Below are 25,106 nucleotides of genomic sequence, written 5' to 3'. Positions count from 1 at the left end.
TAACCCATTTAGGAAATCTAATTTTTGAAGAGGAAAACCTGGAGACAAACTCTCAGTGTTGTCGTTGAGTTCTTAAGCAAACGGATCTTCCCGTTTGTCTGTGGTGAGAGAAAGGTGAGGCTTCCAGGGGTTAGCTGAAGTAAATTTCGTGGTTTTCCAATAAGTTTTCTAACTTGTCAGCATTGCTGGTAACTTTGTTCTCCCTTGACCTTGGCTTCTTTCTCCCTGTGGCAATAAACAAAACTTGTTGGGCAGGAGCTAAGAATTACAGGGTGACCGACCACACTCTGATCTTTTCAGTCATCAGCGAGGCCTCAAAGAGGATGTGGTAGTGGTCAGAATAGCTGATATTTATTGGTTGATAGTGTGTCATACGTGTGGCACCTTCTAAACCTGGGTGCGCTCTCTCTCTCTCTCTCTCTCTCTCTCTCTCTCTCTCTCCTCTCTGTGTGTGTGTGTTTCTCTGTGTGCCTCTCTCCGTCTCTCTTTCTCCCTCTGCATCTCTGTCTCTCTTACACGCATACATACATATATTTCAACTGTCTCAAACAAAGTAACAACCCTCCCCGCCCCCATACACACATCAATCACAAACTTAGCTGGATGGTGGCCACACCTTAATTCCAGAACTCAGGGGTCAGAGGCAGGTGGATCTCTGTGAGTACAGGCCTACCAGGACTACACAGTGAGACCTTGCCTCAAACAAACCACATTCACACACTGACCCAGACACACACACACACACACATACACACACACACACACATACACACACACACACACACAGAGAGAGAGAGAGAGAGAAAGCAACAGCAATACAACCTTGACAGAGCTCTAGACAGGAACCAGAAATGGTTAGAAAAAGAGGCTTCTGGATCACATGGCCCAGGACTGAGAGTTTTTCTTCTATGTGGCAGAGAGGCAGCAAAACCTTTTCTCCTTTTTAATATTGGTGAAGAGGTGAAATATGGGCTTTGTTCTTTCTGTTCATTTTTTGTTTTTGTTTTCTCTCTGCAGATCGACTCTCAGTACAATTGAAGTTGATCTTAGTGGTAACCTTGCCATAGTGAGGCTCAGTTGCTGGCTCTTGGAACTGCATGTCCAGTGTCCCTGACGGTGCACATTGTTACTGCTGATATGACAGGCATCTGCCTGGCATGTCTGTCATGGTCCTAAAAACTCCACACAGAACCAAAAATCCACTTGAGTGTGTTGGTACATTCCTGTGATGCTAGCCGTTCAGGGAGGTTGAAGCAGGAGGGACTTGGACCCAAGAATGTGGGGCTAGCCTGGGAAACATAGTGAGCCCCTGCCTCATGTTTAGAATGTGAAGTATAAGCATGTCACTTTTAAAACTACTCTCCATAAGAGTCTTTGTTAATAGTCACCGTCCGCCCTAATTTGTCTGAGGGCTGCCNTGGTCTTTTTCAGGACAAATTGTTTCTCTTCAATACTTTTCAGAAATTCTCCATTTAACTTTTTACATATGATATGTGTGCTCACTCGTGAAATTTCAACACTGTGTTTTCTTACTGAAATTTGTTTATTTTTCTAGACAAGTTGACCATTGCAGAGAAGGATCTTAAGGCCACACCCAACTTGCCACTCTTGCCTTCCATCTGAAGAACCAAAGGCTGTTGGAGAGATGGCAGTGACATCCCACCATGTGGTCCCTGTGTTTGTCCTGATGAGCGCCTGCCTGGCCACTGCAGGTAATGCACCTTCTGAATTGGGAGATTCTTAACCTCTTGAATTTCCTTCCCCCCTCAGTCTCTTTGGCTATAAATATTTAACCCATATTATCTTATGTAAAATGTGAATATTTATGTTCTTTAGGTAAATAAAATATTTGACTATCATACTGATGCATAATATGTTTGCCTGTGTTGTAGTTTACTACTAGGCTGGGGCTAGACATTCTAATGTCATGACACGGGACCCAGCTAACCTCTATTGAGGTAGGCAGACAACAAGGAGCCCCATTTGAATTTTGTTACAGGCATAGTTAATAGCAAAATAAGAATTGTAAGGGCCTTTTTATTCTCTTAAAGAATATTTTTTATAAAATAAATAGATCTTTTGATATAGTGGTAACATCCTTATCATGAGATTTGAGGAAGGGAGGCGTCTAGTTTCATCTGCTTCAGACATATTAATAAGCATGTTTTAAGACACAGAGAGAGGGTCTGAGAAGTAGGCTGTCAGTACCAGCTTCGTCACTGAAGGAGAGAGAGAGAGAGAGAGAGAGAGAGAGAGAGAGAGAGAGAGAGAGAGAACGAGAGAACGAGAACTAGTTTATGTTTCCCAGAGACTGTCAGAATGTAAGGGCGACGCTTTGGGGGAGTGTTGGGTATCATCATTTAACACGTTTGGAAGGTTAATTTGCCCTATTTTATCATCGTGTGCACTTGTTCTGTAATGAGCTATATAAAAGCAATTCATTGTATCAGTTCTGGAAACAGGCAGTTCTCAACAAGAGCAGCACCGACCTAAACGTGCACTCCAGTCTCTGGTATATATCATATGTAAACGTGAACAAAATAGTTCAATAAGCTCTGGTAATCAAAACTCTGAGCGAGGTGTGCCATTTTGTAGGAGATAAAACGAGATATGGAGACACATAGATCATTTACACGAAGTTGTGTAGAGGATCCAGATTTTTACATTTTGCATTTTGTGCGGTGGGTGGAAGATAACATCTGACCACGGATGCTTCCGGAGGCAGGCAGGGACTGTGCAGACAGACTGTGGGAAGGCCAGTTGGTAGAAGGATGTGTGAGACTAGAGATCAGAATGCTACCCCCAACCACTGTAGACATTTTGAAAGAAAGTTCTTAATGTTTTTTATTGTTTTTTTTTTCCCCTTCTTTCTGTTGTTGTTTTAAATGCCAGTGTGTGAACTTGAACTGCCCACTCTGTCTGTGCGGCTCTCTGTCAGCAGTTTCATTTTGTGTCACTGTTGAAGAGTTGTTTGCCTTTCAGAGTATGCAATAAAATGGATCTTTTGTTTCTTTCTCTTTCTTTTCTTTTCTTTTTATTATTATTATTATTTTTTGAGATAGGGGCTCTCTATGTTGCCCAGACTATCCTGGAACACACAGATCCCACCTACCTCTGCCTCCTGAGCAGAAGGATTCAAGATATATGCCAGCGTGCTCAGCAAAAATGAGTCTTAATGTTAAAATGGATCAAGCAGTGGCCGAGAGGAGGCACACTTGCTGTGATAAGGTGTCGAACCATGCCTGGGGTCTTCACACAGGGGTTCTGCTCTTACTGATGTCACGTCACGGAGAGCCGCTTCATGGGAAAGCTGCGAGCGCGATGGCTTGTGCAGCCTTGATAGTTTTGATAGTGAATCAGTCTTGCCAAACACCTTCCTTTCTCTTTCAGAACATAAGGGGGTGGGGTGGGGGAGAAAGAAAAAGAAGAAATATATACTCTTAGTCTCATATATATCCAAAGTTTTGCAAAAGTAGAAAATACAATAGAGCCACAGATTTTGTAGACTCACAGGGCACCTGGTAGGAAAGCAAAGGGGCAGCTGCCTCTTTTGTTTTTATTGTGTGTGTGTGTGTGTTTGTGTGTGCATGAACGTGCATGTATGAGCGTGCATGAGCATGTATGTGTGTATTTAGGCCAGAGGACAATTCAGGTGTCTCTTCTTAGGCTCCATGCCCTTTTGCCGAGACAGGTCTCGCAGTGGTCCAGAACTCACCAAGTAGGTAGATTGGCAATCCAAGTGAACCCAGGGCACCCATCTGACTCTTTTTTTTTTTTTTTTTTTAAGATTATTTATTTATTTATTTAATGCATATGAGTACACCACCAATGCTCTCTTCAGACACACCAGAAGAGGGCACAAGACCCCATTACAGATGTTTGTGAGCCACCATGTGGTTGTTGGGATTTGAACTCAGGACCCCTGGAAGAGCAGTCAGTGCTCTTAACCACTGAGCCATCTCTTCAGCCCCCACCCGCACCCCCACCCCCACCCACCTGACTCTTACTTGACATTGGTGAGATTATAGCCAAGTCACACTTGGCTTTTAAAATGTGGGTTCTGGGGACAGTCTGGGGATTGAATTCAGGTCATCATGCTTGCAAGACAAACATTTTACTGACGGGGCGTTAACCCATAGGAAGGCTTTTTAAGTATAGAAGTTCATTAGCTGGTGTCATTTTGTGCAACCCACTAAGGGTGAATGAATGGAGGAGAAATAGTTCTTGCCTGTGCCGATGCTTGCCAGCTTCCTTCTCTGTCCCTCAAGTTTGCCAGCAGCTGAGGATGACCTTGAACGGCTGATCTTCGTGCCTCTGGCTTTAGAGTGTTGAAATTATTGGCGTGTGTCCTTATGGCAGGTTTATATGATGCTTGGGGACTGCCCACATGTTAGACAAGCACTGCCTGGGCCACATACCAGCCCCCACTCAGTTTACTTCCCCAAATGTTTCTTGGGGTATTCTGGCTGAGTTGAACTTCAAGAAGATCACAATAATGAAGACTTAGAGAGTGATTACTGTATGCTAAGCCCCACCCCTCATTGCTTCTTACATATGACATCATTTCATCTCCAGAACAATGTGAATACTGTGATTATCCATAATTCTTAGGTGAGGGAACAGAGCTGCAGAAATACTAGCTGTTCCTTCAAGGGCCACCGGCTAAGGAGCAGCAGAGTTAGTGGTACATAGATTAAATTTGGTGACTGAGCCTTTTTGTTCCTATATTAAGAGAATGTTGAGAGAATTTGCTTTGGTTTGGCGTCCTTTTGTTGCTACTGTTTTGAAACAGTCTTACTTTGAAAGCTTTGGCTGTCCTGGAACTCACTGTATTAGACCAGGCAGGCCTCAAACTCACAGAGATCTGCAGGTCTCTGTCACCTGAGTGTTGGGATTGGCGGTGTGGACCACGGTGCCCTGCCTGAAAGGTGCTTGAGAACGTGATGATGGGTTTTCCCTGAGCATGGCCTCTGTCTTCTGGCGAGAAGACTCTCGGAAAATTTTATGGGGATAAAGCAAGGCTCATGTGGGAGAGGAGGAGGGGAGAGGACTCTGGGGACACTATCAGGGCAGAGCTTTGTGCTTTGGACCTGCTGTCCGTCAGTCCTCTGAGGTGATAGGCATAACTTGCTTACGCTAAGCACATCCACATCCTACCCTCTCCATGAAGCTGAGAATACAGCCGGTTTCCAGGCAGGAGGGCTGCAGGCTAGTGTGTGTGTGTGTGTGTGTGTGTGTGTCTGTGTGTCTGTGTGTCTGTGTGTGTGTGTGCCTCTGTGTGTGTGTGCTATTAAGACAACTTAACCCATGATCATCTTCAAATAAGAAACCAAGCCTCGGCTTAGGTAATGACTTGTGCAAAGCCCTGTGACTTCCAGGTGGGAAACTAGGCACTTGAGCCTAGGTATTTGGCAGTGAAATGCAGGCCATTGCTGCCCTATTGGGGTGCCCGAGGAGGAGAGCCCACATGTGGAATGAATGAAACTCTTAGCTTGATTAAGTACCACGTGAGTGGTACCCGAGTGGCATGTGCCCAGAGAGACATAATGACCTTGTTTGTCTTCATTTTCATTTCACACAAAGGACCTCATGGCCATATCCCAAGACTACTGGGGAGCAGACGGGATGATGGTGGTAGAAATCGGCTTGTAGGGGCTTTTCATGGGCAGGGCAAGCATGCAAGGCACAGCAGGGCTTGTGTGCTCATCCCATGGGCTTGGCAGTCCCTTCCGTAGAAATCCTTCCCTCTCTGCTTGTGTTGGGGAAGGGCAAGCTGCAGCAGGCAAGTGGCAGCCAGCCATGACCCAGGTTACCAACTGGTTTGGAAAAACCTATCCATCTTTTAACCCCCCAAGTCTTTCTCTACTCAGTATTACATGGCATTGTGGGAGTGAGGGCTCTGTTCTTGAAAGGTATACCATGTAGGAAGCAGGGTGCCTTTTGATTAGACATTACTGCAGGCTGTCGGCTGGCCCCTTATTGTAGATCCTGTGATCTAACATCGGGAAAGCAAGAAGCTTGAAAACTAATGCTTGTCGCACAAGCTCAAGTCTGCTTTCATTTTAAAGACTACTACACATCTCTAAAAGAAATAGTGGTTGTTACCTCTAAGGTCTGCCAGTGACCAGCATGACTGTGTTTCCCCTGTCCTAGTATTGAGAAAAAGGCATGCAGAGAGAATTTAGGGAAATTAGTTTGACTAGAAGACAGGGCTGTGGCTGTGTCTGCTGACAGGCGTGTGCCAGGTCAGGGGAGGTCTTAGAGGTGAGTTCTGCAAAGCCTCCCCTGCTGTGGTGCCTGGGCCTTCTTCATTCCAGACTTGCTGTGGTGTCCAGGTGTGTCCTCTTGGAAGCTCACCCACGACCTGGACACACCCTTCTCATTTCCATTTGGATGCACCTGGAATCCCAGGTGGAGTCCACAGGGAAGCGGAGATGGTTTTCATCTAAACTGCTTTCCTGCTGAGCAAGCTTTGAAGTCTGGTATCCTGGTGACAGACAGCAAGCTGAGATACTAGCTGGGCCAAGCTAGAGCTTGGAGAGCATCTAAACTAATAATTAGACCCTCCTGGTAGCTGCCAGGTTTTTTTTTTTTTCAGGATGATGTCTGTACCTCCCATTTCGTTGGAACCCCCAGCAGCCTCAGATGTGTAGGTCTTGGTCTCTTCATTTCTAAAGTGAGAATGTTGGGGCTTAGACTGAGTGATTTAGAAAGACTGATTCAGTTCTTGGTACAACTAGAACTCAAACGTCCTTACACAGACAACCTGTGATACCATGTGTTACAGTGCCCCTCCCTCTTAACACACACACACACACACACACACACACACACACACACACACACACGGCACTTCACTTCTAACTGAAGCCTGCTGCTTTCCTGGGCCCAAGACATAGATCTGTTCATTTAATCCTTACAGAAAATGTATGATCTTGGCATTCAGCATTTATAACTGCTGCTGTCTTTGCCACAGCCTCTATGGCCAATATTTTAACCCATGTTATAAATGGATCAACTATGACAAATTCAAGGCTAAGGTTAGCTGACTACATGATACCATTTCAAACAACAACAAACCCTAAAAAACCTAGCAAAACCAAGAAAAGCAGAGTATGCTGTCCCAAAGACATTGATACTCAATTTAGTTTTTAATTGACAATAAAGATAGGTTTGTGGGGTCCAATATGACATTTTAATATATAAATATTATGTGTGTTTATATTAGGAGGTGGCATATTTAGTATTTGAATCACCTCTCCCTTTTTTTTTTTTTTTTTTTGTTGTTGTTGTTTTTGTTTTTTTGGCCACCTCTCCCTTTTGAAAGCCTAATTTATCTATTACTGTGTATGGGTATACAGGCCATGATTGGTGTGTGAAGGTCAGTGGACAGCTTGTGAGATCCAGGTCTTTCCTCCCATCCTATGCTACCTGGAGATAGAAGTTGTTTCATTAGGCTTGGCAGCAAGTGCCTCTACCCACCGAGCCATCTCGCTGGGCCCTATATTTACCACTTTTGTTTGTCGTAAGAACACTTAGAACTTACTCTCAGCAATTAAAAAAATTATTAAATGTGTGTGTGTGTGTCTGCGTGCGAGAACATGTGTGTACGTGCACAGTTCACTGTGATCTGTAGACAACTTTCAGGAATTGGTTCTCATTTTCTATCAAATGAATTCTAGGGACCAGACTCGGATTGTCTGGTCGGGCAGCAAGAGCCTCAGCTGCCTGGGTGGAGTATTCCTGGCTCCTCCTCAGCATTTCATATCCTTAGTACATTATCACTGATACTTTGGAGATCTCAAGCCTTTTCCTCCCAAGACTTTTTAATCATTTGACTAATCTCTCCACAGTCCCCACCCCCTCCATCTCAGCCTCAGGCAACCAGGGTTTGATTCTCTGTTTCTATGTATCTGATTCTTGTTTCTATGTGTTTGATCCTTTTAGGTTCTGCGCATGAACCTAAAAGGTGAGATCATGCAGTGTCTGTCATTTCCTGTCTTGCTTATTTCACTTAACACCCTCCAGTCTTATCTGTGCTGTAGGTCTGAGGGGATTTCTTTCTTTGAGGCTGGGGGGCTGTGTGGTCCTCCACTAGGTCATGTGCCTCATTTTCTTTACCCATTTATCCTCTAAATGCTGTAGGTTTTGCATCAATGGGTCATGGATTTCAGAATGGGGAACAGTCAACTATCTAACCCAAGGCGACCACAAAACAACAACAACAACAACAACAACAAATTTAGAAATAACCAACAGCAACCAAAAGGATCAAAGGTTGGGTTGTAGTCTTAAAGCTTCACAACAGAGTGAGAAATACCTTCTCTTGCCAGACTTGAGGTCTTGGGACATAGGAGTTGATTTGGTTTCTTTGGTGGTTTGAATGAGAACAGCACCCATAGACTCATATATTTGGCCAGCAGTTGGTGAAACTGTTTGGGAAGGGTTAGGAGGTGTGGCCTTGTTGGAGTAGCTGTGCCTTTGGGAGCTGGTTTTGAGGTTTCAAATGTCCACACCATTCCCAGCCTCTGCCTCTTGCTTGTGGGTAAGGATGTAAGGCCTCAGCTACTGCTGCAGTAGAAGATATAGAACTTTATTCTATAAGTTGCCTTGGTCATGGTGTGTCTTCATAGCCATAGACACATAACTAGGATAGCCTGTAGTTACTTTTGCCTTTAATTCTTTACTTTTGTGTTTAATATTTCTTTTTGATATATAGAGAAAGCCTGCTGTCCGCGAAGTACCAGGCATCACTAGAGCACTCAATTTTATGTTTATTCTATTTTTAATTGAATTTATTTGGGGTGGTGGTGGTGGTGGTGGTGGTGGTGGTGTGTGTGTGTGTGTGTGCATGTGTGCACCACAGCATACATGTGTAAGTCAGAAGTCTGCTTGGGGGAGTCCATATGGGTCCTGACAATTGAGCTCTGGTCATCAGGCTTGGTGGCAGGTTCCTTGCATGTTGAGCCATTTCACTGCCCTGCCAATGATGGCTCATCTATTCCAAAGAGCAAATTAGTGTTTTTGACAAAGAGCTGGAGTGGCTGCAGTGGTCTGTATTTGGGCTGCATTCTCTGTGATACTGTATCAATTCATAGGTGATAAAGTATCACTTTCTCTACTTCCCTTTTAGTTTTTTTGCACAGAAACCACACACACACACACACACACACACACACACACACACACACACACACACACACACGAGTAGTCATTTCTCAAAGATTTTCTGCATTGCAGAGTGTGTGTGTGTATGTGTCTGGTGTGTGTATTATGTGTAGTGTGTGTATATGTATATATGGGGTATGTTTGTATAGGGTGTGTTGTGAAAGCTATTAAATAAAAGGATATACATGTGTTTATGTATTTTTAGGAAAATTTACCAACAACCTTTGACTCGGTTAACTAGATTAGGTTAGCACAGACTAGGAGGGGTGGGTGGCTAACAGGACAGTGGATGGGACTGATCGGATGTCAGACTCCTCAGCAAATGCATTTTTTTCTCTTCTGCATCTGTATCCCAGGTTGTGTAATTGCTACACTGCTCTGGATTTCTGATTATTTGAATTATTTTAGGATTCCAATGGCAGGCCGTTTTATGAAGAGTGCTTAAACATTCTCTCTAGGACACAGTTATCTGTGTATTCCCAGACAGCTGTATAATTGCTAAGTTTATAGTTGGCCATAGTTGTGTATACAGGAACTTAGACAACTGATCCTTGATACTTCAGCAGCAACGCATACCACAGTTGTGGTGCAGCAAATGCCGCTTAGCCCGCAGCTGACCCTGGGTCTTTTCACGTGGAAGGGGGACTGTTCATCATTTTACATTCACTTTAAACAAAATCCACTGTTTTTTGATAAGACCCATGGTCTTGTCATTAGACTGAGTAACCTGTTGTACCTCAGGGTTTTGCTTGGCTTCCAAAGCGGCAGGGGTGGGGTGGGGGTTGGGGGTGGGGAGGGGGGGTTGGGCACTTCACTGCTTTTGTCCCTATTCTTTTTACCTAGTAAACTGCTTAAAGTGCTAGTCAATTGCTGTATTTAGCCAGCATTCATTGAGTGCTTACTGTTTTCATACACTATTCCAGGTGTTGGAGGTAGGATAGGGAAATAAACCCACATACACAAGAGCACTTGATCTTATGAATCGTGTCTGGAGCAGGGAGAAACAGCAGGAACAGCATCGGTGCCTCTTCACTGGGTCCAGGCTCCACTGGACAAAGCCGAAGGGACTGAGGTTGGTACGGGAGAACGATTTAAAGCTGAATTGGAAGGGTGACTGCTTGCACAGAATGCACAAAGCACGTGTTTACTCTCCAGTAATGACTAAAAACATCCAAGTGCTGCATGCCTGTGATCCCAGACCTCATGGGTGGAGGGTGGATCACAAGTTTAAGGTCATTCTTAGCTATATGAGACCCTGTCTAAAACACAGGAAGGAGTGGGATGAAGAGGAAGATGAGAAGGAGGAAGAGGGGGAAGAAGGAAGGAAGAGAAGGGGAAGGAAAAGAAGGAGTGAGAAGAAGAAAAGAGAATATTTCAGTTTGAAAGAACTTGCCTAGATTCTACTAGACCCAGTATTTTATTCTTAATATCACCCCAAAATATTGTTGTTGTTTTTTTTAAAGTTGGAATTTGGGCTCCATGATAGACTAGGTATACAACGTTCAAGGCTCATCATACAAAAGCACATCTATCCATCTATCCATCCATCTATACACCCCATTCCTCTCACACAACCACCCGTCCACCCTTGCATACCGTAGGTGTGATCAAGAAAGGCCTGATTGACTTGACCTTTGTGCAGAAAACTGAAGGAAGTGAGCTAAGTGGCTCTCTGGAGGGGGGGGGAAGAGGAGAGAGGGGAGGGGAGAGGGGAGAGAGAGAGAGAGAGAGAGAGAGAGAGAGAGAGAGAGAGAGAGAGAGAGAATATGAATGAGGGGACAGGTAAGGTCCTGAGATGAAAGCTGGCCGGAAGTTCTCAGATCATGGCAAGCAGAGCAGATGTGTGCTGGGATGGGTGAGTCAGAGAATTGACCATACAGTGAGGAAAGCTTGGTGTGTGGGGGATATGTTCGGTGTGTCATGTCAGGCTGTGCGTAGTGGAGGGCCTTTTAGGCCCTGGGATGGCTAAGCTATCACCATCCAGGAGATGGAGCCGTCAGAGGGCTTGAGCCAAAGAATATGATCAGGGGGATTTTCTTCTTTTTCCATTTTTATATGTGTATGCAAGTGTGTGTGTGTGTGTGTGTGTGTGTGTGTGTGTGTGTGTGTGTGCAAATGGAAGCTGAAGCTTGATGTCACAAGCTGCCCACCTTTGAGATCACTCTTCCACCTTGCTCAGCCAGGCAGGTTTCTCAATCAAACCCAGAGCTCACTGATAGCCTTGCTGGACAGCTTGCTCAGTGAATCGTGTCTCTACCCTCAGAGGCCAGGAACACAGATGGGCAGCAGAGCCCACCCAACATTGACCTGAATTCTGGGGATCTAAGCTCCAGTTTGTGTGCTTTTGTGGTTTGTGCTCTAACCCCTGAGCACTCTGGGACACTGGTCTGTGGTTGTAGTTACTGTGTTGAGACGTGGTAGGGACCAGGGTCACTTACTACAAGGAGGGACCTGTCGAGTGATCTGCTCACTGAATGGGTAGTGACAATTCTGTGATGCGTGTCAGTCAAAGGCTGCCTTTGGGAAGAGGGAGAAGTTCTGATTTGCTCTCCTAAGCCTCGTCTCTGGCAGTAGAAGGCCTGTGAATAACCAAGTGCAGCCCTGAGGGGGCCACAGCTCCAGGAAGTCGTTCTGTGTTTGAGACTGACTAGGAAAACTCAGAGGAATGCTTCAGTATTTTCTCTTTTAGCCCCCTGATTCCCCCCCCCCCCCCATTCTGCAAGACCTCCTCTACATATGTTTATCTTGTTGGCATATGGAGCAGGCTTCTGGGTGGCCTTAGATCACGAAGACTAAAAAACTCCCCACATAACTGTGCTTATGGGAAGGAGGACATATTGGATCGTGCGGGAAGGAGAAGAGGAGGGAGAGAGGGACAGAAGAGAGAGGGGAAAAGGAGGGGGAGGAAGAGAGAGAGACTGAACTTTAATTTTGGGGAGTGAGTGTATAGAGGGGACCCGAATGTGTGTTTCTATGGGGATGTGCCCTAGAAACAATGTCAAACAGAAAAATAAACAGACAAATAAACAAAAAACTCTTTCTTTTAAAAGAACTGTTTGAACTTCAGGCCTGTTAATGATATAATTGGAGAGCAGGGCCTGACCCCTACCTTCATGGTTGGCAGGAACAGTTCTGCTGTTTGTCACCTGTTGGGTCTCAGTGTGGCTATGGTGGGCGTCCTACAATCCTGTCTCCTGTGTTTGCCAGGCTTAATTAGCTCTAGAGGATGCTATCAAAGACTGTCTGGCAGTGGTTTGTTAATGATAGGGGAGAGATTCAAAAGCACTAATTAATTGTTAGATTATTTGCAAAGCACATGCTAGAAACCAGAAGCCTGCAGAGAGGGTTGGCAGAGAGGCCTGCAGAGATTAGCCCCGACCTTCAGGCTCAATTGCCTCTTGGAGTTGGGCCAAGAGGGGCATAGCTGTTCTTTGTGGAGAAGTACACTTGGCCTTATTCTTCCCTGAATGGCCAATTTGCTGTTCAGGCTCCAGGGTGACAGAGCTTCTGTGGCCCCTGGCAGAAGCAGACCGCCCAAAGGACACTCTTAGGAAGTTGTGTGTGCTTTCTGTTTAGTGAGAGAAATACAATCACTTAACATTCATTAACCAAATAAACACTTCCTGAGGGCCTCTCAGAATAGGCAGGGAGCTGCAGTTTGATCTTGAAGCAGTTCAGGTTCACGGTATTAAATGTCCAGAAGCATCAGGGTTAGGCTTTTAGGGGTTTAGAACACTTACGGAGCGTGCCTGAGGCTCTGCCCTTAATCTGCTATCTTACCAAAAATACCTGCCCCCAAAACATCCACCATGTCAATTAGCACCTCCCTCCCCATTTAGGAGAGTCAGCAAAAAAGAAAATATTTAAATACCCAGTGTAAAGGAAAATGATGTTTAAAACTTTGAAAAAATTAAAACCCCCTAAATTTGAAATCCCGTGTCCCAGTGGAAGCTTGGTGTAGACCATACAGGGGAAAAGGGGAACAGGCTGGGAAAAGAGAAAAAGCTTTGTTAACCCGATTCAAAAGCAAAGAATTCTAGAGACATTTCAGAGATCCACGCTGAGCCATGGTACTGTCAGGGCTTCCTGAACTTGAGAAAGGCACGAGATGGGCTACTTCTGTTTATCACGCAGCTCAGAATCCACAGGAGAGTGTTCTCCTGAGCGCCTCATGGAGTGCTGGTGGAGGAGGCTCACCCTCGGATGCCTCCTTGTTTACTTTGAGGCCCCCTATCCCAGTTGGCAGGCCCCTTTCTGAAGGCCCTTCCCAGAGCTCTCAGAGCTCTCAGAGTCACAAGGAACTTCAGCTTAGGAGCAATCTTTGGATTGATAAGTGGCTAACTTTGCTATGTGTGTGTTGTGTGTGGGTTAAATCCATGGCCTCACTTGTGCTGAGCCTGCACTTTGGTGTCAGCTCTATGTCCCCGCCTATTTTTAAGGTTGGTTTGTTTCAGCTTCGTTATTTTTTTTTTTTTGGGGGGGGGGGGTGATGCCAGCAGGTAGCATATCCCAGGTAAGCTGTGAGAGGGCGCTGTGACTAACACTTGAGTTTTATTTTATTATTTTTAAAGACTTTAACTTTGCTGCCTTGAAACATAACCATGTTTATTTACATTTAAGTACATAAGAGTGTGTGTGGGGGGGGAGGGGGTGTCCAGGTTGAGGAGAGAGAGAGAGAGCAAAAATGGCCGAGCGGTCACAGCTTTCACTGTTTGTTCTGCTGCTCATGAACGTGTCACACCCTCCATCTTACTAGTTTTTTAAACCCTGCCGTACATTGCCGCTTTGGTAGGTATTTTTTCTCTTTTGTGCACACATGCGTGTGTGGTGTGTGATGTGTGTGTGCGCTAGGCCTTTCCTCCAGTGCCTCACGCATACTAAGCGTGTGCCCTACCGCTGAGTGAGTGAGGCTCCTTGGCCCTCAGCAGTTCGGACTTCGAAGACATAAATGTATTCACACTGAACGGTATTCCTCAGACATGTTTCTTAAACTTAAGTCCAGGGCCCTAATTTAGGGCTATAATTTCGCCCTCTGTCAAGCATTCTTCATTAGAAACGATGGCCATTAACGCTCCCTATGGCTAGAAGGAGCATGAAGATCAGGTAACTAAGACTGGTTGCTAAGGAAGGTCGCTGGTCTGGATGGCTTTGCTCTAGGTTACAGGAACTAGAGACTCTCTGTAAGGAATACGCATTCAGCTAAGGCTTAGGACTAAGCCTGCTGACGGTCACAGCATCTCTTCACTGTGGTTAAAAGGAGAATCCTTGGTACTTTGGACTGTACATCAGTGCTAGGAGCCGTCTCGGCATCTAAATATTGAATGCCGCACCCTTTCATCAGGCCCTCAGATTTTCAGTGATTTTTGCTCACTCCACGGAACGTTTTAGGATTTGTGACCAAGAGATTTGGTAGAGATTCACCTTCGGAGTGTGAGTGAAGACTTCACCATGCTGAACAGCGACCCTGTTAACTATTATTGTACATTTATTAAAGGAGGTATTTGTGGTTTGAATGTAAAACGGTGCCAGCTTTGATGCTGTTAGAAGGGGGAAGGGCTGGTACCGCAGGGGCATGGGGCAGTGTGTTAGTACCATACATTTGCATTAAACAATCTCCAGTTTCGTTTGTGTTGTTAATGAAGCCTAGAAACCTCTAGAGTCATGTTAACAGGCATCTTTATGTAGAGCGGAGTTGTGAGCTGAACTGGTCTGTCTTTCGTAGACCACCATTTCCCTGAGAGAACACTGTACAGACAGTGGTCATCCAGGCATTGCATGCAGTTTTGACTTAAGTACAGGGTGCATCTTTTACTCAAAGGCAATAGTTGTTGGCAGTGATAAGAGTGTATCCAATCAGAACTCATTATTTGGAGAACTTGCATCTGTCACCAAGGCTATGAGAGTGTCACGGTAGTTAGCTACTTTTCTGACAGGAGTGATAGAGACGCTATGAGCAAGTGACATTAAAGATACAGCACAGCAGAATGCCTTATCTGGTGATTCTGTAAGACTCAGCGAGGCATTGCTTTCTAAATGGTTGGTACATGGCACATGATGATACCCTTCATCTTCAGAGTGCAGGACAGAACAATTGACTCTTAAAGCCTTTATATTTTTTAGTTACTTTTAGATCTAACAAAAGGATGATATAAGTGCCAGGCAGTGGTGGCGCATGCCTTTAATCCTAGTACTTGTGAGGCAAAGGCAGGCAGATTTCTATGAATTCAAGGCCAGTCTGGTCTACAGAGTGAGTTCCAAGACAGCCAGGGCTGCACAGAGAAACCTTGTCTGGGACACCTCCCCATCCCCACCCCTCCCCATTACATAAGTAACACCATTTTTTTTTTCACTCAGCTTTGCCCTATGATAATATAACATATAAAAAAACTTGGTATAATATTATTAACATTGTATTAATATTTAAAAAGTATTCCATTTATTTGTATTTATTTGTTGATTTGTTTTTCCAAATATTCTTTTTTTTTCTTTGTTCCATCCCAGCCTTTTGCATTGCCTTTGGTTTTATATTTCCTAAGATCCCTTTCATCCATCACTGGCCTTTGGTCCTTAGTGATTCTGACCCTTTAGAAAAGCTCTGGCGAGTGCTTTAGTTTGGATTTGTCTGTGGACCTCCCACAGCCCACACTGAAGCAATGCTTTAACAGGAAAGATACCATGAAACTGCAGTGCCCTTCTCTGGGCATCAGATCAAGAGTGCATTTTGTTGTTGGGACTTACTGATTGGTAATGCTAACCTTGGTCACTTGGTTAGAGCAGTGTATGCCAGGATTCTCTGCTTATTCATAAAGTTAGGTTTTTTGATTTTTTTCACTTTAAAAATGACTCAGGATTTTAGATAGTGCAATGGATTTTAATGCATCACAGTAGGAAAAGCTCATCCTGTGACTCAGAGGCAGGGTTTCAGGAAGCCTTAAAAATGACTGCTTGTTGATCTGAGATGTGATATGGAAGAGGACACAGGCCCAAGGACACGGAAAGACTGTTAAGATCTGCACCTTCCAATAGCTTAGACGGCCAACCCTCTGTACCTGCGGGATTCACAGCCAAAGCTTCAACCAAGCAGATTGGAAGTACACAAAGCAAATTGCATATATACATACCAAAGATGTATAGCTGGTGCTTCTCACCATTATTACACAAATAGTCCAATAGACAAACTATTTGCACAGTCTTCACATTGTGTCAGGCACTGGAGTAGTCTAGAGACGATGTAAAGCGCACCTGGAGGGTATGTGTGCCGGCTGTGCCTTCTTACGTAAGGGACTTGAGCATGTCTGGTGGGGGTGGGGGTGGGGTGAGGGGTTCCTGGAAACAATCTCCCAAGGAAAGCTCGTGACTCGTGAGTCTGTGTGAGGCCGCGTTTCTCCAGGTCTTTCAAGCAGAATAATCCATCCTAACAAACTGAATGCAGAAGCAGGTCTGAGACCCAGCTGCCTCTCCTTAGGCTGGACATTAAAGAGATTTGCAAAGCCGGAGAACAGTGTAACTCTACCCTCTGAATCAAGGGCTGCTTTAGAAGTTGCTTCTCATGCACAATGCTGTTTACATTGAGATGTGCTGTATCTGAGGTTGGCTCTGAACAACTTAGTACATACTTAAATATTTCCCAGGTTTAGTTTCTATTGTTGTAAACATTTATGTATGTATGTATGTGTGTATATGTGTATATATATATATGCATATAAATGCATAGCATACATAAGTGTTGTTCAAGGTTAGAGGTGAAGAGGGTAGACTGCAGTAAAATTTATGAGACAGGAATTCAAGGGGTTATTCTAAGCTTGGGACCTGTAATTGATTTCTTTAGCTACTCCCCTTAAAAAGTAGAAAATTTAATGTTGATAGGATTATTTTTCCTACAACTAGGAACTAGGGACTTTGAATTATTGCTGAATGTTCTAGCAGTTTATAGATATCACAAATTTAAAAGTATCTAGTTTTGTAGAGTTTTCTGCTGTAATGTTGTATATAAGCTTATTGTATGTGAACAGTTGCTCTTTTCACAAATTACTTTGTTAATAACTTTTTGAGATCAATCCTAACCATATTGTCTAGGCTGTGATCCTCCTGCTTCAGCAAAGGTTAACCAATTGCTTGTGATGTCTATATTGAAGCAGGTAGTGTAGGCTGTAGATATTTATAACTGCTTATAATCCTTACCAAAGTAGTTAGTTATTTTGCTCCTTAAAAAAAAAAAAAGCAGACCAAGACCACCAAGAAGATAGGTGGCATTAGTATTTGTAAATAGAGAATTTTAAAAAATAAGACCAGCTGTGTTACAGAATCCAATACTTTAAAGACCAAATTAATTATCTCAAACTTTCAGTCATATTTAACAGAAACATAAATATTCAGACATCGTGTTTGTCACGCTGTCATGAGAAAATATTTGTCACTGATTTTGAACCCAATTCTTTACTTTCCGTGTTTATTTTTATGTGTATGAGTGTTTTTCTAGCATGTGTGTCTATGCAGGAGGAGGGCCAGAAGAGGGCATCAGATCCCCAGAGATTAGAATTACAGATGGTTGTGAACAGCCACAAGGGTGCTGGGAATTGAACCTGGGTCCTTTGGAAGAGCATCCAGTGCCCTTAACTGCTAAGCTATCTCTCCAGCCCTTGCACCAGATACTTTTGATGTCTAAGCTACTACTTGGATCGCTGATCTTGGAGCTAAACTAACTTACAGCACACTGGTACAATGAAATATGTTATTAGTTCAATACATACTACTGCATATAGACTAGAAATGTGGGGTGCTTTTGTATCAAAAGAACTCTATTTAACAGACCACAAATTTTATTTAGTATTTTAGAATATTTATGTGACCCAGTCTAAAGAGAAGATTCTGCTTGCCCCCAGCGAGAGAGATTAACTGAGCACAATGCTTTCAGAACTGACTTGGAGTCACAAGTCTGGACGCACACATAGCTCTGCCATGAAATGGCCTTGTGGCCTTGCTCAATGTTCTTGCCAATAAACTGGAAGTGGTAGCAGTACCTGTCTCACTGAATTGTTCTGGTGCTTTTATGTACAAATCCCTACCTGCCATTTACTATACTCTGCTAAGCCCATCAGGACTGGTGAGGTTTTATCAATCACTTGTGGCTTCTTTTCTCATGACATCAGAATGTTTTCTGATGGGTGTGTGCATGTGTGCACACACAGGCCTGAAGCTAACCCCAAGGGTCTTTTCTCACACTGTCCATGTTTTATTGTGGTTGTTTCCTTGAGATGGGAGTCTCTCACTCGGGCCATAGCTCTCTGGTTAGGCTGGGCTGACTGGTTATTCAGTTCACGGGAATCCTCTTGTCTCTGCTTCTCTGTTTCCCTAAGAACTGGAATTGCGTGTGTGCACCGCCATGCCATGCTCTTTTGTAGGCACAAAGCAAACTTAGGTCCAGTTCATAGCACAGATCTTACCCACTGATGTATCTCCTCAGCCTCGATATTAGAACTTTTATCTCATTAGCAGGATTATCATCTAGTAAGTCAGACCTGGAGAAATTTATGTTTATAAGACATCACAACATCATAGAATCCTAGTAATGACATTTAACATTTTAAAGAGTCTTTATTTTCTCCAGCTTAGCCTGAAATTATGCAAATTATCTCCCTAACACCCCATTAATGGAAATTCTCAGCCTTTGATTAAGTTAAAAAAAACACAAAAAACTTCTGGCTCATGAAATTCTTTTTTGTATTGTCCTGAAACCTCCATTCTTAGCTCTGTATGTGCCCTGCAGAGCTGCAATGGGCCATAGTTAATGAAAACCCATCTCTACGCTGGTGGTGAGCTAATGAGTTCTGGACAGTTAGAAACTATCAAAAAGTGACAGCATTCTTGCCTTAATTTAGCAAAAAAAGGATTTTGCTTTCTAATGATAGAATAACTAAGGCTCACGTTTGCAGCTTGAGCTGTCCTGAGCTGGTTGGAAATATGATGGCATAAGGACTTTCTTCTTGAGCCTGGAAGGTTGTAAGCTAGAGGTTATGGTTAGTGCTCCGGTCTCTAGACACCTCTCTCCCCAAAACACCCACTGAATGGCTGTCCTTTCCCAGGTAGAGGGGTGAACTTTCAGTGTGATGGTCACAAGTTAGGGAGGAAGGGTCTGTTTGGTGCAGAAGTGTGTAGAGGAAGAAATCTTTCACTTCATGGAAGATAGAAAGCAAGGAGCCAGGCCAAAAGAGGCCAGGGCCAAGATATCCCCAGAGACTCATCCCAGTGACAAACTTCTAGCTAAGTCCCCCTTCCCCAAGTTTCTAGAAGCTGCCTAAATAGTACCACTATGCAATGACCAAGCACTTGACAAATGAGTCTAAGGGGGCATTTATATTCAAATTCTAATCCTGGAATGCTTTGGCTTTAAAATTCAACTTTGTATGTTTGGTCTTTGTCTTTGTGTCCTCCTGATGGTGGAAGCTCTGTGAAGGTAGAAATGGAGCTGCCTTCTATTAACAGGTTGATTGAGGTCCTTTGCAACAGGCAAGAGCTGTTGGCCTGGAGCTAGCCATGTTTACCAGACTGGTCTCCAACTTGTGGCTATCCTCCTGCCTCTGTCTCTCAGGTGCTTGGATTATAGGTGTACACCACCACACCTAGTTTGAAACAGCTCATCTTATGCAGCTATCAGAACTTGGCTTACAATTCAGTATGGAAATGATGGCGTTACATACAGGTCATCTGTAGCTCTCCAGAGTGAACCCTGCTCTTCACTTAGCACAAGAAAATATACACTGCCCTCTCGTGTGTGTCACGGCCAATCAGTTCTTCAGGCTGGAACTGGAAGGGAACCCCTCAGAGAGGAGAGTAAAAGATCTCAGAAGACATATCTATAAGTATATGCAACTTTCAGGAAAAAAACATTCTTTTTTAAAATTTTTCTTCTCTTTTCTGCGTGAGGCTTCCCTAGAGGGAGCGGGGTCTCATCGTATCAGAAACAGGAGCATGCTGCGTTATCAGTAGGTCATTCTATTGGGCCAGTTGGGTAATAGCTTCCCACTACAACCCTGGCCAAGGGCTACATGAGCCCAGCTTGACTTACCCTGAGAATGAAACAAGAGGAGCAGGTTTTTTTGTTTGTTTTGTTTTTATGGTTTTTCGAGACAGGGTTTCTCTGTATAGCCCTGGCTGTCCTGGAACTCACTTTGTAGACCAGGCTGGCCTCAAACTCAGAAATCNGCCTGCCTCTGCCTCCCGAGTGCTGGGATTAAAGGCGTGCACCACCACGGAGAATGAAACAAGAAACGGCACCATCAAAGCATCACAATGTAGAAGAAAACTGTAGTGAAGTTTCTATCATTTTACGACCACATAGTTACACTGGGGCTTTAAACATTTCCTTATGCAATTTGCAAAGACCACCTGGTTGTAGAAAACATATGTGAAATTATGAAGTGACAGGTGTCAACGAGATCCTGAGCAGGTCCCTTCCCCTTAGATGTGTCTGCCTACCACACCAGTAGCTACACATCCATAGGGTGAGGACATATGTGCTTCCTTATGGAGTGTGACATTGGTGCCCTCTTAGCCACAAACTAGGAAAGAACGCTTTGAGAAGTTTAAATTCACTAGTTAGAAAATAAAGTGATGGACCGACCTTCCTTCCTTCCTTCCTTCCTTCCTTCCTTCCTTCCTTCCTTCCTTCTTTCCCACCTTTTCTTCTTTTCTCCTTCCTTCCTTCCCTCCCTCCCTCCCTCCCTCCCTCCCTTCCCCCAATCCCCCTTCTTCCCTTTCTCTTTCAGTCCCTGCCTCCCTCCCCCTTTCCCTCCCTCTCCCTCCCTTTCTATCCCTCCCATCTTATGTAGCTGAAGCTGATCTTTTTTTTTTTTTCAAGGTCGGATTATTTATTTGTTACTCTTTTGTTACTCTTCCCCCCCCCCTTTTATTAGATATTATTTGTTACTCTTAAAGACTTATTTTTGACTGGACTCAGACTTAGAAGTAGAAGCTCTCAGCGAGGAGAGCCTACTTCTCTTGGCAATCGGTTCCTGGCACTTTTCTTTGGCTTCCTTCATTCTCTTGGCTAAAAGTTTAGCATATTTTGCAGCCTCTTCCTCATTTTTCTTAGTGTGTTGTTTCTTCAGAGCAATACATAGCATTTGTGTTGCAGGACACGTGGAGTAAGAAGACGCCAAATCTTGGGTGCTTTGGTCCTGAGCTGCTTCCCTTCTTTGTTTAAGGGCTTTCTGACGACATCTTGGCAGACATCATCTTCTTTGGAGAGATTTAAAAAGCTTTCGGATTCTACTAGCTCTTTTAGGTCCCAACCGAGGAGGCACAGTAGTACCTGTCAGTCCAGGAATATCCTTCTCTCCTTTCTTTATAATAACCAAGTCGGAACACTTAGATCAGCATCCACAATGCATCTGCGAGCACGCGATCCTTCCACTCTTCACCAAGAACATCAGCAGCCATTCTGCAGCCATGCGCTTCTCATAGAACGTGCGAAGCTTGTGTTCGTCATCTCCTTCAGTGAGTTTCTGACAGCCTGTGGCAGGGAAGGAGACACTCAGCTTCATCTTGGTCGAGGCTGATCTTGAACTCCAGATCCTCCATCCTCCACTCCCCAAGTGTTGGCACCATAGATGTGCACCACCACTCCAGGCTGACTTTAAATTTCTCCACTTTATTGGGCAGGGTGGGGTGGGGTGGGTGTGGGTGGGTGGGTGGGGTGACTAAGGATTTAATCCAGAGCCTTTTGCTCGACCATTAGCCACACTCTTAGCCCTAACTTTGAGTTTTCTAAGCTGTTCTTGTACTTGGAGTTTTAGCTGTTGAATTTCTTACATTAGGGCATCTTAGAAAAAAGTGCTCTTCCTTTATTAGGCTTAACAGCATTCATATGTAGAGTACAAAGAGAGGTAACAATGTAGGCAGAAATGGCATGTGTGCTTTATGTTTTCATTATTTAAGTTTTTAATTGTTAAACTTTATTATAAATTGCAAATTTAAAAAAATCACATATTAAAATTAACCTGACCCAAAGACGATACAGCTGTTCACTTTAGCAAAGACTCGGAATCAACACGTGGATAGTGAAAATATGGAGTATATTCAGCTCTAAAACTTGTAGGAAAATGGATAGACTTAGAGTGTAAAATATTAAACAAGATTATACGTTCCCTGGAAGAAAAGAACCCAAGTGTTTTTTTCTCATATCTGGAATCTAGCCAAGAATATATGTGTATACAAAAACAAACATGTGTGTGGGTGTCATGGATTGCCTAGACAAGAGAAAAACAAGAGAACAACAAGAAACTAAGTGTTGGCGTGAGGAAGGGCTACACACAGGTAATGGGCAAGAGTTAGGGGAAAGGATAGAAAGGCAACTGTTTTTCCAGTTATAATGCTGTCATGAATGTTTCATTCTTGGTGATGGATAAATGAATTAAATACATCCAATAGTGAATGTGTAAAGTCTAGCATAACCTCCACAGCTTCTATTCCAAACACCTCCTCTAATTTCGCATGCATGTCTGACACTGTATGTGCTGATGAGAACCCATGTATCTTGTCTTATCACTTTGTCCCCAAACAGAGGGAGCAGATTTGAACATGCCACGAACCAGCCCCTGTCCAGAGCCTGCTCTCCCTTCCCCTGTTAAAATAAATTGGCCATTACATTTAATAGGACTTTAAACCGAGGTAATTAATTGTGACTACTATTTTGATGTTCAATAGGGGAAGGAAGCATTACTTTATGTGAACAGAGGCTAAGAGGGGGTCTTTGAAGTCTGCCTATGAGCAAACTTCTTAACTATTTGGTTTTCCTCCAGCTTATAATAAAAATCTAAGGGCAAGAATTTCAAGAATTCCAGGATTTGAACATTTAATCCTGTTTGCTAAGCAGGTTCAGCCCATAGTTTCAGGTTTATGAGTTACTAGGATGAATTAGAGGTTTCAGCTTTATAATGATCTGATTGGTTCTTTCAGTAAAGACAGAAATGTTATGTTTTTGAGAAAGGCAGGTCTTAATTTCATTTATCTTTTAAATGGCCATGTTTCTGAGTATGGTACCAGTGTAATGTAGTGTGTGTGTATGTGTGTGTGTGTATAGATATATGCATGTTTATGGGCATATGTGCATTGGAAGGCTAGAGATGAATGGCAGCTCTTATTCTACCGCTCTCTACATTGTATATTTAGACAGGGCCTGTTCAGTGAGGCCAGAGCTTTCTTGTTGGGTTTGTCTAGCTAGACAGCTTGCTTCAGGGACGTCCTGCCTTGGCCCTTTGAGTGCTGGGATTACAGGTAGGCTGCCACACACCCATCTGGCAGTTTTGTGGGTGCTGTGGCTCCAAATTCTGGCTCTTGCATGGCACATGTTTTACCCACCAAGGCATCTCCTTGGCTTAAGTGATTCATCCTCTATAGTAGTTTTTGTTAGAAAGCCTGTCTCCAGAGGACAGGAGCTGCGTTCTGTGAGTAGGAGGCTAACAACTCCTGACTTCTGCAGGCGGACATTCCCAGGGCACTTGGACAGGCTGCAGGTGCTGTGCCTATCACACACTCATGCCCATCCACAGGCCTAGAAGGTCCCCAGGCCTTTGAACAAAGTTGCCCTGGGAAGGTAGAAACAGTAATAGTGGCTTCTTGCCTGTAAGCCTTGGGATTCCAGGCCAGTTTTTCCTGCTAGGTAGAAAGAATGGTGAGCTTCCTGTTGGGCTGGGAGGATGGGTTCTGCCTTGCCCAGGAGGGAAGGGCATATAACATGCATGTATAGTGAGGGCAAGGCCATTCCAAGGTGTGGTTGAGGAGCTCTTTGTTGTAGACATGAGGGAGACTACAGTCAGGAGCATCTGGATGATGCTGATCTGATCTTCCAGACCAGGGAAGAGAGTAGTCTACTCAACATGGCCAGCGGAGTGAGACAACCGTGAGAGGAGAGAAAGGTGGAGAGCAAGAGAGGAAGAGAGGACCGAGAGAGAGGGTGTCAAGAGAGAGGAGCCCAAGATAGAGAGGGGCCCAAGAGAGAATGAATCAGGAGAGAAGGTCCCAAGAGAGAGGGGGTCAAGAGAGAAGGGGGGGCAAGAGATTTCCTTGCTGAGATGGCAGGATTATCTAGGAATCAGAAGCTGGGGAAGGGAAGTCTATGAAATGGACGAGTTTAGGGCGGGGGTAGAGTGAGAAGAGCTGAGTGGAGCCACAGGTACTGAGTGAGCCTGGACATGCGCTTTGGTATGCTAACAGTCACCACAGTTAGCCATTTGTCCTAAGCTTCTTTTGGACCTGACAATACATGAGTGTCTCTGGCCAAGGCCAATTTCATCTCTCCAAGATCCCTTCTGTCCTGGGGACTGCTCAAATCCCAGAGAGGAAGTTTCCCCTTTTCTCATGCCCTTTACTCTTCCTGAGCCTCCAGGACAAGACCTGTCAGAGGGCAAAATCCTGTTTGCCTGTCACAGCCGCTCTGCAGCCCTCAGGGTCGGCACTCCTGGATGAAGTAGAAGATCCTGTTGATCACTGTGCACAGATGCAGAGGGACAGACCTTAGGGCCCAAGGAAAGCTCAGAGTGACCTCTGCTATTAGGCAGCTGCGCCCAACACCAGTCGCTGTGGTAACTGGGCTCTGTTTACCAAAATGAACAAGCACTTCAAGCCTAGGGCATCCACACCATGGACAGCCTGCCAGATTGCCAAGGCTAAACCAAAACAAAGACAAACCAAACAAAAGTAGCCTGGAAGTATTCTGCGCCCCCACCATGGGAGCATACACAAGGCCCCAGAATGCTGGCATCCTTCGTCACTGGACAGAACATCCCAGGGTGAGCTTATCTTGGTTATGTCAGAGAAAGACAGAGGCCAAGACTGGGGCCCCTGTGTGGTGCTGCATGGGCCTAGCTTCTTGGCAGTTTAGATGCAAGTAGTTGTTAGTACTAGAGATTCAAATTCTTGAAATTTTCTTTTTTTTTTTT

General features: G+C 44.3%; 1 protein-coding gene across 1 annotated transcript in view; it reads left to right on the top strand.

The window, feature by feature from the left end:
* The window catches only part of Tgfbr3 (transforming growth factor beta receptor 3), a 179,723-nt gene that overhangs the window by 21,542 nt on the left and 133,075 nt on the right, over positions 1–25,106 (top strand). Inside the window, exon 2 of the mRNA XM_021210902.1 lies at positions 1,556–1,712. Within this exon, the coding sequence (XP_021066561.1) occupies positions 1,646–1,712 (67 nt within the window). The 5' untranslated portion in view covers positions 1,556–1,645. The remainder of the gene's footprint in view (positions 1–1,555; positions 1,713–25,106) is intronic.

This window comes from Mus pahari, chromosome 13 (genome assembly GCF_900095145.1).
Source record: "Mus pahari chromosome 13, PAHARI_EIJ_v1.1, whole genome shotgun sequence".
Classification (NCBI taxonomy): domain Eukaryota; kingdom Metazoa; phylum Chordata; class Mammalia; order Rodentia; family Muridae; genus Mus; species Mus pahari.
Note: the sequence above shows the minus strand (reverse complement) of the source record. Positions and strands in the feature narration are given on the sequence as shown.